General features: G+C 43.1%; 1 protein-coding gene across 2 annotated transcripts in view; it reads left to right on the forward strand.

Annotated features, from left to right (window-relative positions):
- Positions 1-4,840: 4,840 nt before the first annotated feature.
- The window catches only part of EPHX4 (epoxide hydrolase 4), a 33,163-nt gene continuing 22,306 nt past the window's right edge, over positions 4,841-15,697 (forward strand). The window contains exons 1-4 of one of the 2 annotated variants that reach the window (XR_004322650.1): positions 4,841-5,216; positions 7,472-7,557; positions 13,736-13,893; positions 15,556-15,684. Coding sequence is in view for 1 of the 2 variants with exons in the window: in XM_032487079.1 (XP_032342970.1) it covers positions 4,986-5,216; positions 7,472-7,557; positions 13,736-13,893; positions 15,556-15,684 (604 nt within the window). In the remaining variant the exon portion in view is untranslated. The remainder of the gene's footprint in view (positions 5,217-7,471; positions 7,558-13,735; positions 13,894-15,555; positions 15,685-15,697) is intronic. The other variant, XM_032487079.1, reaches the window with a different exon arrangement.

The raw sequence follows: 15,697 nt of genomic DNA on the forward strand, positions 1-15,697 counted from the left end.
AACATACTGAATATAGGTCCTTGTTGTTTTTCTATTTTATATATAGTAGTGTGTATCTGTTAATCCCAAATTCCCCATTTATCCCTCCCTCCCCCAGAGAATTTTAAATTACTATGAATAATATATTAAAAGCTATAGAAGAAAAATGGACAATGTGTGATCAGATGGGTAATTTCAACAGAGAGATGAAAACTCTAAGAAAAAATAAAATTGAAAAGCTAGAAAATGAAAAACATGGTAACAGAAATGACGACTGCTTCTGATGGGCTCATCAGTAGAATCAACAGAGTCAAGGGAAGACTCAGCGAAACTAAGTACACAGCAAGAGAAATCACCCAAAGAGAAACGCAAAGGTCACAAAAATGGGGTGTGGTGGGACCAACAGAGCAAAGCCCAGAAGCTGCAGGGCAACGCTAAAGTCTAACATATGTCTAACTGGAATCTCAGAAGGAGGAGAGAGAATGGGGCTGGAGAAGTATCTGAAGGGACACTAGCTGAGAATTCTCCAACATTAATTTGTACTGGAAAACAAACTCCAGTTTTCCCTTCTTCTGAGTTCTTCCTTCTCAGCTCTCCCTGTGTGTCTCCCCACACAGAACACTTCACTTCTGATAACCAAAGATGTGTGTGTTGCAGTGGGGGGTGGGGGTTCTCCCAACCAAGCGACCCTCGGTGACATCATCTAGGCGTCCTACAATTTAACTCGATCCTGAAGTGTCAGGTCCCATAGGCTGAGGGATCGGTCCCACGAGACTCATCCACATTTCAGATGCCAACTGGCCCCAAGTTACCCGCAACTCTGTCTGCCCTGGACAAGTCAGTTTCCCATGATCTCGCCCTTGGGCTCAGTACTTGCTAGAGCTTCTCACAGAACTCAAGAGAACACTCGTGTTTCTCAGTTTATTAAGGGATATGATAAAGGATCCAGATGAACAGCCTGACAGAGCTACACAGGGCGAGGCCTGGGAGGGTTCTAATCACAGGAGCTTCTGTCCCTGTTGAGTTGGGTTGTGTCACCCTCCAGTATGTGGATTTGTTCACCACCTGGAAGCTGCCCGAACCCCGTACTATTGGGATTTTTTAGAGGCCTCATCACAAAGTCATGATCAATTATGACTCCATTTCCAGCCCCTCTCCCCTCATTCTAAGCTTCTAATCATGTCTTGGTCTTTCTGGGGACCAGGCCCCATGTTTACCTAATTGGCATTAATGCCACACTCTAGCTAACAGCAACAGAATACACTTTTCAAATTTCAAGTTGGAACATTTACCAAATTGACCATATTTAGGGATATAAAGCAAACTTTGACAAATTTATAAGAATAGGTAGTTCACGAGATTCCATACCAGATTTAAACTAGAAATTATTAATAAAAATGTATCTGCAAAATATCTGAAAATTAAGCATTTTAAATAACCCATAGTAAAAGATGAAATCATAAGAAGAATTAGAAAGTATTTTTAATTGTATGAAAATGAAAACACAACACATTAAAATTTGTGGGATGCAGTGAAAGTTGTGTTTAGAGGAAATTTTTAGCACTCAATGTTTATATTTAAACAGAAGAATGATCTCAAATAAGCTTCTACCTTAAGAAAAAACAAAAGCAAATTAAATCTGAATCAAGCAGAAGAAAGGATATAATAAAGAGCAGAAATCATTTAAATTCAAGTGAAATTTAAAACAAAAAAAAGAAAAAAGAAACAAAACCAAAAGTTGTTTCTTTTTTTTTAAAAAAAGACAATAAGATTGATAAGCTTCTAGACAGACCTACCAAGAAAAAAGAGACACAAATTGCAAATGTCACATGTTAAAGTGAGACTATTACAGACTCACAGACATTCAAGAGACATAAGGGCATATTATGAGGAGTAAAGAATCTATAGCCATGGATTCAACAACTTATATGAAATGGATAAACATTTTTTAGCTTTTTTTCTTTTTGGGGGGGTGGGGGGGTAATTAGGTTTGTTTTGTTTATTATTATTTTTAATAGAGGTACTGGGGATTGAACCCAGGGCCTCATGCATGCTAAGCACACACTGTATCACTGAGCTCTACTCTCCCCACTGATAAAATTCTGTAAAAATACAAACTGCCAAAGAAGAAACAGATCAGCTGAATAGTCCTATAACTACTAAGTAAATTGAGTTGTATTTTAAAACCATTAAAAAAGAATTAAAAAAAAAAAACTCTAGGCCTACATGGCTTTTTTGGAGAATTCTACCAAACATTTAAGGAACAAATAACACCAATTTCATATAAATTCTTCCAGAATATATAAGAACAAATCATATGCAAAATCAAACAAATATTAGCAAATTAATTTCAGCAATATATTAAATAAGTCAGCAATATATCAAAGAATCTACTCTCCTGAGACGGGGTTTATTCTGGGAATGAGTGGCTGGTTCAACATTCAAAAACTTTATATGTAATTCACCATACCAGTAGATTAAAAAGGGAAAATTATGATTATCTCAAGAGAAGCAGAAAGCCCTTTTACAAAATTCAACCTCCATTTTTGAAAAAAAAAAAAACCTCTTAGAAACTAGCAATAGAAAGGAACTTCCTCAACGCGATAAATGGCATCTAAACAACACTTCAGCTACATTATGCTTAATAGTCGAAGACTGAACGATTTCCCCCCAAGACTGGGAGCAAGGCAAAGACGTGCACTCTCACTGCTTCTGCTCAGGGTTGTACTGCACTGTGCTGAGCTGTCTCTATTTGCAGCTCACATGCTTATTTACACAGACAACCCCAAAGAATCTTTCAAAAAGCTACTAGAACTAAAAAGTGAGTTTAGCAAGTTCTCAGGATCCAAGACAAAAAACAAGAAGCAATCATGTAAGCATCTGGAATCAGTAAGCGACTGGAAATTTTAAAAAGCAACATTTACTATAATATTTCAAAGAAATACTTAGGTATAAATCTTACAAAATGTGTGCAACATCTGTATGTTTAAAACTATAAAAATTGATAAAACCAATCAAAGAAGATCTAAATAAATGGAGAGACAGATCATGTTCATGGACTGAACAACCCAACATTGTTAAAATACTAGTTCTCTCAAAATTGATTTAATAGATTCAATGTGTTCCAATCAACAATTTTTGCCAAAATTCACAAACTAATACTAAAATTTGTATGGAAAACTAACTAGAATAGCCAAAACAATTTTGATAAAGAAAAACGAAGCTGAAGAATTCATACACCTGAGTTCTCGACTTACTATAAGTACTTTCAGTAGTCATGACAAGTGTGTATTAGAGAAAATAGACATACAGATCAATAAAACAGACTAGAGGATCCAGAAATAGTCCCACATGCCAAGTGATTTTCAACAAAGGTGCAAAGGCAGTTCAGCAGAGGATGGATATTCTTTTCAACAAATGGTACCAAAACAATTGGATATCCACATGGGACACATAAATGTCAGCCCTTATGTTGCATCTTATGCAAAAGTTAACTCAAAAGGGATCATAGACCTAAATACAAAATACAAAATGATAAAACTTCTAGAAGAAAACATACGGTGAAAAAACCCTTGTTGACCTTGAATTAGGTAAAGATTTCTTACATGCAAGAACAAAAGTACCACATATAAAAGAAAAAAGTGATAAATTGGATGACATCAAAATTAAGAAATTCTGTTCTTCAGAAGTCCTAAGAAAAATACAGACTGGGAAAATATTTGCAAATCATGGTAAGTGGCAAAGGATTTGTATCCAAAATATATTTGGATCTCAAACTCAATAGCAAGAAAATAAGCAACCCAATTTAAAAAAATCAATATAAGATTTGGACAGACGCTTTGCCAAAGATGACCAGCATTATTAGTCATCAAGGAAATGTGAATTAAAATTTCAGTGAGATACATTACACAACTCTTAGAATGGCTAAAATTTGGATTTTTTAATTTTTTGACAATACTACGTGCTTGCAAGAATACGACCTAACCATAACTCACATTATCACTCACACTTTGGAAACCAGTTGGGCAGTTTCCTGTAAAGTTAAATGAACACTTCCAATCTGACCCAGCAATCCCACTTCTAAGTGTTTACCCAAATGAAATAAAAACTTATATTCACACTAAAAACTTTACACGAGTCGCTTTGTATTCATAACCACCAAAAACTGGAAAAAACTCAAATGTCCCCCAACTGGGGACTGTTCCATAAGCATTGTGGTACGTCCATTCAAATCTCGGCCGCACTACGCTGAGTGAAAGAAGCCGGAAACAAGAGGTTGCACACTGTGTGGTTCTATTTACACAACAGGAAAAACTCAGTCGGACAGAAAAAGCCAGGGGTCTCCAGAGGCTTGACTTCAGAGCCGGAGACACCTGGCTGGGCAGACAACGGCTCTGAACTTGGTTGGAGATTACCAACACCTTCAGGAGACTGTTGGGAATGCGTAAAGAACCAACACGTGTCTGGTAGCATGAAAATCCTTTACGGCTCCCCCTCCACGCGCCCCATAATCCCGTGATCCAGAAAACGGCCTAATCTGGGGGCAATGCGAGCATGTGAACACTGGTCAAATGAGTGGCTTTTCTCTGCACAGCACCCAGGACGGTTTGGGAGGGTCCCCCCTTCAAGCTCCGTGCAGCGCAGCCGTTTACAAGTGGGAGCCCGGTCCGCAGAGGAAGGCGTCCGCGTCCCGGGCGGACCCAGCAGCGCAGCGGGCCTGGGGTGCGACGCCCCCCGGGGGCTGGGCTCACCCGCGCCCCCAGGGAGGGGCTGGGCTCGGCGACCCCGAGCGCTCACCGTGAAGGCGGGAGCCCCGGGCGGTGCCTCCGGACGCGGGTCGGGCGCGGCCGCCCGGGGACCCGCGGGGGGGGGGGGGCTAGCGCGGAGCCGACGAGCCTGAGCGGCGGGCAGGCCCGCCGCGCCGCCGCGCTCGGGAGCCGGGGCGCGCGCCTCGGGAGCAGCGCCGGCCCCGCCGCCGCCGCCGCCGCCGCCGCCGCAGCCGCCCGATGGCGAGGCTGCGGGGTCGCCTGCCCCGCCTGAGAGTCGCGATCCGGGCCCTGCTCTTCTGGTCCCTGGTCTACGGCTACTGCGGGCTGTGCGCCTCCATCCACCTGCTCAGACTTCTGTGGAGCATCGGCAAGGCCCCCACGCGGACCTTCCGGCGGGTGGCCCGGGAGCACCCCCCCGCGTGCCTGAGCGACCCCTCCCTGGGCACCCACTGCTACGTGCGCATCAAGGTGGGGGCGGGGGCGCGGGCTGCTCCTGCGCCGCGCCGTGTTCCCGGGGCTCGGGGTGGGGCGGGGGCGCCGCGCGGACGACGGGGTGGGGGCGGGGGGCGGCGTGGGGAGGCGGGGGGGGCGGAGAGGGGTGTAGGGGGGCGGAGAGGGGGTGTAGGGGGCGAAGGGGGGCGGGGCGGGGGCGCCGCGCGGACGCCGGGGTGGGGGCGGCGGGGGGCGGGGCAGGGGCGGCACCGCGCGAGTTACGGTCCGCGTTTGGCGCGTGTGCGCGTGTGCGCGTGTGCGCGGGAGAGAGCTAGGGAGAGAGGGAAGGTTACGGGAAGTTTCCCTGACAGTCGGGGTCCTGCTACATGACTGCCCCCTCCTCCTCTACCACAACCACCCAGAATAATTCTGCTCCCCCTCCTACCGTAGGGAAAGCTGTCGCCTGTCACCTTTTTGCCTTCCAGACCTCAGATAAGCTGTAGGGAATTGTTCCTGGTGGCGCCCTACTGTCTCCGGAGGTTGTCTTTGCCCGAATTTTGGAGACTGAAACAGTAAATAGAATAAGACGTTAGAAGTCAGGAGTTTGGTCACATCGGCAGAATGGAGCGTTCACAGATGGCCTTAGCAGCATGAAACAATAAGTAAATGGGGTACGTTTGTGGGGAAGGAAGCAGACGTGATGCCAGAGACCAAAGGAACAGCATAAAAAGTAAACGTCAGCCGTGCGTGCAGACTCTTTAATTCTCCCAAACCGTCTAACAGCTCACGGGTGCACTGCTTCCTGAGGCTCCAGGTGGTGAAGGGAGGTGGCTTTTTGCGATGCACCCTACAGCCTGATCCACAGACCTTTCAAAAATAGCCTCCATGAAGGGATATTTTTGTCACCAGGTCTGGGATTCCTGCTAGGAGCTAGATTGCCCAGCAGCTGGAGTTCAGAAGACCAAGGGGCATGTCTTTCCTACCCTTATTCAGCCTGGAGTTGATATGAGAATTTAGTGAGTTAACATTTGTAAAAACAAATAAAACAAAAATACTTAGAACAATGCCTGGCACATAGTAAGTGAAATAAAGGATTTGTTCACTAAATCCAATCAAGTGCCCATAGCATTTCATCTTCCAAGACTCACCAGCAGTAGAATTACTGAACTTCCAGGTAGGCACTCTGTGGTTGAGGGCAAAGTTAGAGTTGTTATGTTCATCCAACCTGAGGAGGAAGTGCAGTGTCAGAACCGTCTGGAATGCCTTATAGTGCCTTTCTTCTGACTTTAGCAACCTAAAGAGTTTCCCCAGAGACACAGAACTGGAAAAAACATTGTCCTGGGAGGTAGGACAAGATGGAGGCTCTAGTCACAGCCCTGCAGGCAGCCACCTTTATGGCTGTGTTAACATCTTTGGACCTCAGTTTCTAACTCTGCAAAAATGATAGGGTTGAATTAGAGGACCTGAAAGATTTTTTCACATCTGAAAACCCAGTTGCTTGGGTTATCTGGTATAAAACCCAGTCTCTGGGTTTTGGTTCTGGGTTTCTTTCCTCACTTCCTTCTGAGTTTTTGTTTTTCTTTCTTCCTTTTTTTCCTCCACTCTCCCCTCTCCAGTTTGCTTTGTATTTGCTGTATTCCTGTCTCATTCCCATGCTTTTTGTTCTCCTTGGGCAGTCTTGTCTCCCACAAGCAGAGTGAAGCCTTGAGCACTCAGAGCATTTGGCGGTTAGATGCACACTAATGTGACGTGAGCAGCAGGCAGCCAGGGGAACTGTACGTGCAACTCTCAACTTAAAATAATAACGTGGGAAGGAGAGAGCTAAAAATAAGGAAAGTAGGTGTGAATTATATAACTGATGGCACAGCTCTTGACGGGCAAGCTGAGAAAAGTACATGGCTAGGAGGCAAATAATGGCAAGAATATAAATGCAGTTCAGAATTGTTTACATGTCCTGCAGAATTTGAATGAGATGAAAGGTGACACATCAGTAAGAAAATTGTGACATTGTTTCAGAAGCTCATAATATATACATTGACCTTGTGAGTAGGAGAAGGGAAGGTACTACAAAGGAAATGTCGACAAAAGGGAATCTGTCGATTTACCCTGTTACTGATAAATCATGGTTATGTTTTCTTTTTCAAAATTAATTTTTATTTTATTTTTTGAGATTAAAAATAATGCAAATGAGACTTTTTTTTTTAGTGAAATGGTAGTATAATATATATGTACTACTTTGCTGTAAACACAAAATATCATTGAAATTTCATGCCCTCCATTTTCCACTGCAGGATTCGGGGTTAAGATTTCATTATGTTGCTGCTGGAGAAAGAGGCAAACCACTTATGCTGCTGCTTCATGGGTTTCCGGAATTCTGGTAAACGTATCAACTAACGTTCTCTTTTGCATTAAAGACTTGACTTATCATAGTGTCTTTCTCTTGTAGTGACTTTTAAGAGACCCCACTCTATGATCAAGTGATTGCCTAGAATAATTACTCCTAAATGTTCCTCAATCACAGGAATGGTTTTCCTTCCATTTTAAAGAAACATGCGTATTATCACCCTAAGTTTATTTTTTTTGAGAATTAAAAGAAATATCTTTTGCTGTTTCAAATTTCTGAACTAGTCAATTATAAAACAGTTTTTATAGTACCTACTGTGGAAAAAATACAACAGTGGGTGGAAAAAGGAGATTTGAAAAAAAACCCAGTAGCTCATCACTTTTCCAGAGCAAAAAGTCTACAGATGCCTCTTTCATAGATTTTCCTCCCCATGAAGATTCTTCTCTCTTCTGGATTTACCTGCATAAATCAAAACTAGTCATTTTCATGTTAAACTTTTTCTGTTCTTCCGTCTGGAGATAACTTAATTAGGTGGGCAACAGCCTGGCGCAATCAAACATGCATATGCGGACTCATTAGGGGAGTGCTTGACATGACTGGCTCCCACATAAAATGTTAGTCTGAAGCTTTAGTCAGACCTGCGGAGGGTAAGCGGGGCAGTGAATTCTGGCTCGGCCCCCTGCCGCGGGACCCTGCGCAGCCAGCCATCCGCAGCAATCTTGCAGAGTGGCTGTGAGGGTATGAAGAGTCCAAACAGACGCAGGGCCTTTCCCGTGACCCAGCGAACACTCAGCAAGCGCTCGGGTCCTCCCTTCCTCCCCGTTCACTCAGGCGGGGCTCCGCGCGGCAGCCCTAGCGTCCTCGGGGCGTTTATTAATAAAATCCCTTCCACTCGTAACGTGTTCCTAGCGTGTATTAAGCCAGGACTTAGGATGACACACAGTCTTTAAAACTCCAGAGGAGGTGAGGGACGTGTAAAGGTGGAATTCTAGGTGCCAAGAGCGATACAAGGGAGAAATTTGGGATAGGGTGTTGTCCTTCCCTGTAAAAAGTAATTTCCTGATTCCGGCTGATGACTGATGATGATTGTTAATGTTTACTGGCCATTTATTATCATGTGCCTGGCATGCTTCTGAGTGCTTTAAATGTATCGTCTCATTTAAGCCTCATAGCTGCCCTTCTGAAACTGGCAGCACCAGAAAGTACGGAGCACCTCGTTGTTGAACTCTGGAGCTGACCTCTGCTCTAGTAGATCCTGGCTACGTAGGGACGGTAATAATCCAGTAGCCTACGTGGATTTTGATCCTTCAAATTTAACACCTTATAGAAAAGTTCAAGAGGGTGTTAAAAGTTAACCAACAATACAAGTATACCTTATTGTAACATTCATTCTAAATAAAGTTCATGATCTGAATTGGGGGGTGATATTTGAATTACTAGAAAGAAAAGATTTAAAGACTAGTCTCACTCTCTGCCTCACACCAACCCCAACGTGTGTCTGTGCGCTTTTTCCTCCTGGAACTTCACTTCTTTACGTGTGGAACAACCTACATGATGATAAAGATAAACCTGCAACCACTTCAACCACCTGGTCACTGTTTTGAGGAGTCCCAGGAAAGAGCAGTGATGCCCATTTAGTGTAGGACAGTAGATGGCTCTCTGCCACATTTTAAGAAATGATGCTTTTGCACATTTTCACAGCATTGTCCCCTTAATTACTCCTCATGGGGGTTCCTTTGCAAAATAGCAACGCCTGGCGACCCTTGTCTGTGTCCTAGAACCCTCAGTGGGCGGGACAGCCTGGGAGTGGCCCAGCACCAGTCGCTGGACATCAGACCCATTTGCTCTGGCAAAGTCATGTCTCGGCTATATCCAGAACGGATCTGGTCGTTGTGAGGAGTGGTTTAGTTTTGAAAAAAACTCCTACTAGAGATATTTTCACTCTCAAGAGCATAAATTAGAAAACATATGCAGATCATTGCAATGAGCCCGTTTCTCTTCAGCAAGTGTGCTGTTTTTCACTCCAGCAGGAGCCTTGCTGTAATGTAAAACAACAATAACAGCAAACCTTGACAGTTCAGCTACTCAAACAGACCGTATTGATTTCACTGAACTTCGCCAGCCATTAGTCTGAGAGCTAACCTGGTTGTTCAGGGAGGGTCCTAGAGCAACTGCACGGAGATTGCTGGTAACCAAATGCCGCACTCTGAGTATGTCGTGCCCTAAACCAAGACCTCTGTGTGGACGCTTACTCTGTCCAAATCACCCCTGTTACCCATTGTACAGTCTAGGCAGGTCCGTTCACGTGCTCCCTGCAGGAAAAGGTCAGCTCAGATCAGGACCTAGGCTGACATTGTTTGGATTAAGCCGTTTCACGTCTCTGCCTCGGGCTTTCCCTCTTTTCCCAAAAGCTCCTTGTCCTGTACTTCTCCCTTCTTTAAAAGCCAAGAAAACTTCATGTCTGGCATTTTAAACCAATTTCAATTTATATTATAAACATAAATATTATTCCTCTGTTAATCAAGTTTTGCCTAAATGCATGTGGAATTGTAAGCTTGTTTGTAGGTCGTGTAGGTCAGATTACTTGATGCAGTGAAAACAAAATAAGCATAAATTGGCTAATGTGTATGAAAGTGATTTTTAAATAGAAAAGCCACAAATGTGTTGTTTGCATTTAACATCATTGACTAGGGATAGCTGTTGAGAATTGGTGACATTTATTACATACTATTAAGATATGTGCAGAAATCATAAAATTCTGGGTCTTCTTTCTTAAAATCTAAAGGAACGTCGAACAAGATACACATCTAAGAGACTTTAAGCTAAATTAGTCCAAAATAAGGCTGTTTGTCAAAGATGATTTTTCTCCCCCTCTCTCGCCACGTCAACTTGCGTTGCTTTTAAAAATACTTCGAGCTGATGCAGGCAGTTTCTGCGATACACCAGCTGTACGGGACGCAGTCGTCACCGCTCAAGTGCAGAGGCACGTGCGGTCTTCGTACTTACAGCTGAGCACCAAGGCTGGTGACTGGCTTTTTCTCTGTTGTGAAGGGGATGAAAATATTCTACATCTGAAAGAGGCTAGCCTGGCAAACCAGGAGCCCTCCTTGTGTTAAGAGTAACAACTCAGAAAGAGGTTGCTTGCTTTGAAGTGTCCTCTGCTATTACCTAAAGCTACCAGAGGGGGGAAAATAATGTGGACGGAAAGAGCTAGTTTTATTATAATACTTTCAAGATTGACTGACTTTGTAATGTGTTACATTCCCTTTATCAAGAGGCTTGTTTCGGTTTTATTCATGTGAATGACGTGCCCACTAGCCTATCACTGGGGTGGCTTCTTTTTCAGTTTAAAATATAAATCAAATATGCTTTATTTATGAACTCTAGGAAGATTACATTTAAAAAGTATTCTTTTGTAATTTATTAAGATAGCAGTTACAACCCTTAAACATTCTTAGAAATGTTTAGGATAGAGTTTGGCTCCGCTCATTGATAACAGCAATAGTTGGATTTATTCGTCAGGCAATTTAAATTATTCATAAGATAATGAGATATGCAGGTATTGTGTTTGCAGAATCTCTAATCCATTAAATGCAAAATGTTATAGGATTGTACACATTATTTTGAGTCAACTTTCTACCTTGAAATCTCAAATTAATTCCCAAATGAAGACACAGGTACTTAAGATATTAAAACTATGCACTATTTTGATAGAAATTGAATATAAATTTCCCAAAAGGAATCTGGGAATTTGTCATTATCTCAAGGTTTGAACTGGGACAGATTTATGAACAACTGTCACAATTCAATGCTTTCATTTGTTCATTATTTCACTTAGTCAGCAAATCTTTATTGAGCACCTACCTATGTGGTTTGACATCCTACCAGACATTCAGGGAGCTCATCAGGGTAATGCAGAGCACAGTGCCCAGTGCCCTGAAGAGCGCACGGACCGGTGGGCGAGTACAGGAAGGGCCCACGCAAGCCACTGTGCCGGAGGGAAGAGGAGCCGCCCAGCGCGAGGAGCTGGGTTGGGGGGGGGAGGATGGTGGGGAGAAGGGCAACGGTGGGCAGGGATGATGTTTCAGACAAAGGAAATCGTATAAACAAAGTCAGAAAAGCAAAAACCAAAACCCGTGTTTACTCACTGCAGGCAGCTTAGTGCCACAGTGGTTCTCAGGCCAGAGAGCCTGGGTTTGAATCCTGGCTCTGCTGTTTGCTAACTTTGTGACCTTCAGCACATCCATGAACCTGTCTGCCGCCTCTGTCTGTTCATTTCAGGGTTTCAATTAATTCTGCAATTTTATTATCAAGCACAGGAGGCACACCTGGCCCAGCAAATGCTTCCAGGACTTGCCTGTAAAGTGGGGATAATAACAACACCTTCTTCATAGGATTGTTTTAAATAAAGATCATCATCACTATATGTGAAGCACTTAGAATTGTGCCTGACGTGTCGTAGGACAGATGCATCACACGACAGCGTAAAGCAGTCAGGCTGGACGGCTGGGCAGGTCGGATCCGGAGGTGCTGTCTGCCTGAGTAACGTGCCTGGGCTTCGTTTTGTGAGTACCAGGGAGCCAGGAAAAGATGTCACGCAGGGAAATGACATGAGAGAGTCTGTGTTTTTGCTACATCACTCTGGTTTTATAGAAGACAGAGCCAAGGGGAATGAAATGGATACAATTAGACCAATCGATAGGCATTAATGGAGACCTGAATGAAGGTAATGACATCAGAGATGGACGGGAAAAGTGAGTAAGTAAATATTTAAGAGGTTAAATCTACCGAACTTTATTGATTGGTTATGAGGGGTTATAAAGAGGGAAGAGCTGGGCTTTAGCTACAAAGGCATAAAAAAATCAATTCAAAATTTTAAGTAAGACTATGAGAAAATAATGAAATCATAGATGCTGACAGATGAGTATCCTTAAGGAAACAAACTGCTTTGTTCATTTATTACAACCCAGAGACAGGATTATCAAGATTGTTATGGCCTTGCTAAGAAAGACACTTTTTATTAACATTTTCAAATCCATCTTAATTGGCAATGCTTTTGCAGATTTTTACAGATCATGCATATCCTAGTAAAAGATCAAAGATTCTGCATCCATTCATAATTTCCAGATGCGCGTCTGACACCCGTCCTGATAACCTCTGTTGATGTGAGGCGTTTGGTTTGCTTCGTTGTTCTCACTGCTCTGTGTCACTTCACGTCGCAGCCCCCCTTGCACCACTGGTTTATCATCTCAGGTCACTCTGTTCACTTGCCTGTTGCACTCCAAAAATCGTTTCAAAGGCCTCTCATTTGGCTTGTGTCGGATAATTTTACGCTGGGTTTCCATGAACAGGTGTGTGTGCAAATGCTTTTTTTTAATGCATGTTTTGAGTTCCTTAACATAGTGAGTCACTTTGAAAAATCCGTGTCTTTTTTTCCATTTGTTATCCAGAATGATTTTGCTTATTAAAAGCTCATGGATCTCTGTATTTCAATTAATTCTGCAGTTCTTGTTATCAAACACAGGCGCCACACCTGGGCCAGCAGAGGCTTCCAGGGCTTGCCTGTCGCTGTGGCCATTGTGACCGGCCAGCGCCTGTGCTGTTTTGGTCATAAGCGGTTTCACACTTGCTTGTACTCAGGGTTCGGGACCTCCTCCCCCGAGGAACTTTGTTCTGACAAGCAGAGGTTTGTCTTAAGCAGTTGTCTCATCAGATTCTTTCAGTGATAATCTTTTCTTAAATTGTCAGACCTTTTTTAATCCATGAGTAAACTGTTGTTATTACTAACAATTGAGCCCTACCTGCCAGTGGAGTAAGGTGAGCAAAATCTGCCTTTTAGGAAGATATATTTTCATCAGGTTTCTTCAGCGAATCACATAGTACGATGTACAGCAGCATTTATAGGTACCAATTCCTTGAGAGAGGTAAGCATGATTGCGGAAAAACTTAGAAAATTGACTTCTTAGGTACATTTCTTAAACTTTTAGTATCTGATACTTTGTTACACTCCCCCTGGAGCTGATTTAAAAAGTGATATAATTTTAATAAAGAATGTCAGTGCTTCCTTCCCGAACAGTTCTTTTCTCTCCTGCCCCCACACAGTAGTTTCTCAAAAATGAGGACTTTCTTACAGTTTTCCACCTGGAAAATCTGTAGCGTTATTCTTCGTATTAGTTACTGTGGCATTTTTAACGCTCCTTGTTTCCTGCAGGTATTCTTGGCGTCACCAACTAAGAGAATTTAAAAGTGAATATAGAATTGTAGCGCTGGATTTGAGAGGCTATGGAGAAACAGATGCTCCCAGTCATCGAGATAATTATAAATTGGACTGTCTCGTTACAGACATAAAGGATATTTTAGACTCTTTAGGTAGGTTTTAAAAAACAGTATTAATTCTTTTTAGGGGACTAACATTCAATAAACTGTGAATTGATAACCTGAGTTCTTGGAGGGGTGCACTTTCCATCTACCTGAACTGTTACCTGCATCCTGTCGCCTGTATACACATACAGCTCCAAATATTCATAGAGGGAGTTTAAAATAATACACCCAGAATAACTATTCAGTCCACCAGCCAAGAATGACTCTCAAAATTTGTTTTTAAAAATTGGCTTAATGTATACTATTTATTATTTTCAGAACTAATTAGAAATTTGATTCTTGTCCTCAGAAAATTTATTTCTTCAGAACCCACACCTAAATACTCATTTTAAAATGTAAGATGCAGAAATGCTTGCATTATCTTTCCTGTACTGCTCAGCTAGTCCCACAATAATGTTGTGTAACAAACCACACCAAGCTCAGTGGCATCCAGTGTAGGCATTCGTTCTTACGCCCCTGGATCTGCAGCTCAGCTGTAGCTGGACCCCTCTGTGTCTTTGCCTCAGGCTACGGGTCCAGCTGGGACTGGCTTCTCCCTGTGAGTTGGGCTGTAGCCCCGGGAAAGGGGAGCAGCTACCTGGGGGAAGCTCTTCTCCAGGCTGTGGCTGAAGTGGCAAGAGGACGGAGCCCAGCTGCACAAGCATATTTCACATTTCTGGTTGCAGCCCGTTGGTCAAAGCAAGTCTATGGCTGAGCCCCAGGTTGAATCATACACCCATCACGAGACCAAAGCAAATCACACTGCCAAGTCTGCCATGTAAGGGGCAGTGACGGATGCTCCCTTTATGGCGGTGGGGAAAGGGGAGGAGTAAATATTTTTTTTTAGCAATAATCTAATCTACATCTCTTTGACGAAAACCCAGCTGCTACCATCGGAATGTTAATAGACCCAATGTAGTGAGAAACCCATGAAATCAAATTAAAGACTCCTGTCTACAATAATGTAATGGAAGCATGGATCGGGCCAATACTCTTAGAGGAGAAAAACTGAACTTGGTCTGGGAGTGTCAGTGCAGTGCTGTCACTTAGTCTGATTACGGCAAAATAAGCAGAGACAGGTTTCCAACAGCCATATTTCATTCATACTTTGTGGTGATTCAGTCCTACTTGGCCTGATTTTGTCATCGTGCAACCTTCTATCAAATCAATAATGTAATCTTGCTCATGACCTAATTACGTGTAGTTTTTACCATGGTTTTCCACACTCGGGTTTATGTGACCAGAGCTGAGCTGGCTTTTTCAGATTTTTTTTAAAAATATAGACTCCTGGGGGGAGGGTATAGCTCAAGTGGTAGAGCACATGCTTAGCACGCACGGGGTCCTGGGTTCAATCTCCGGCACCACCTCTAAAAATAAATAAATAAATAAACCTAAGTACCTCCCCCTCAACAAAAAGTAAAAAAAATATATGTATATATGTGTGTAGATTCCTGAGAGAAATTCTGAACCTCTAACTCTGTAGAGGAGCCTGGGCACCTAAATTTTGTAAAAGGCGCGCCTAGGTGATCAGACACATTCAGATTTGGAAACACCAAACTCAGAGCTTACACACAGTGCGTAATTAGGGCAGGAGAGCAGAGAGAGCGGTTTCAGAGGCACGCCTGTTTCATGGTTTTTTCAATGATGCCAGCATGCGTTTCTCGGTTGCAGGGTATAGCAAGTGTGTTCTTGTTGGCCATGACTGGGGCGGCATGATCGCCTGGCTGATTGCCATCTGTTACCCCGAGATGGTGATGAAGCTTGTCGTTATTAACTTCCCTCACCCAAATGTATTTACAGGTGAGTTTAAATT

The sequence above is a fragment of the Camelus ferus genome, chromosome 9 (genome assembly GCF_009834535.1).
Source record: "Camelus ferus isolate YT-003-E chromosome 9, BCGSAC_Cfer_1.0, whole genome shotgun sequence".
In the NCBI taxonomy this organism is placed as follows: Eukaryota; Metazoa; Chordata; class Mammalia; order Artiodactyla; family Camelidae; genus Camelus; species Camelus ferus.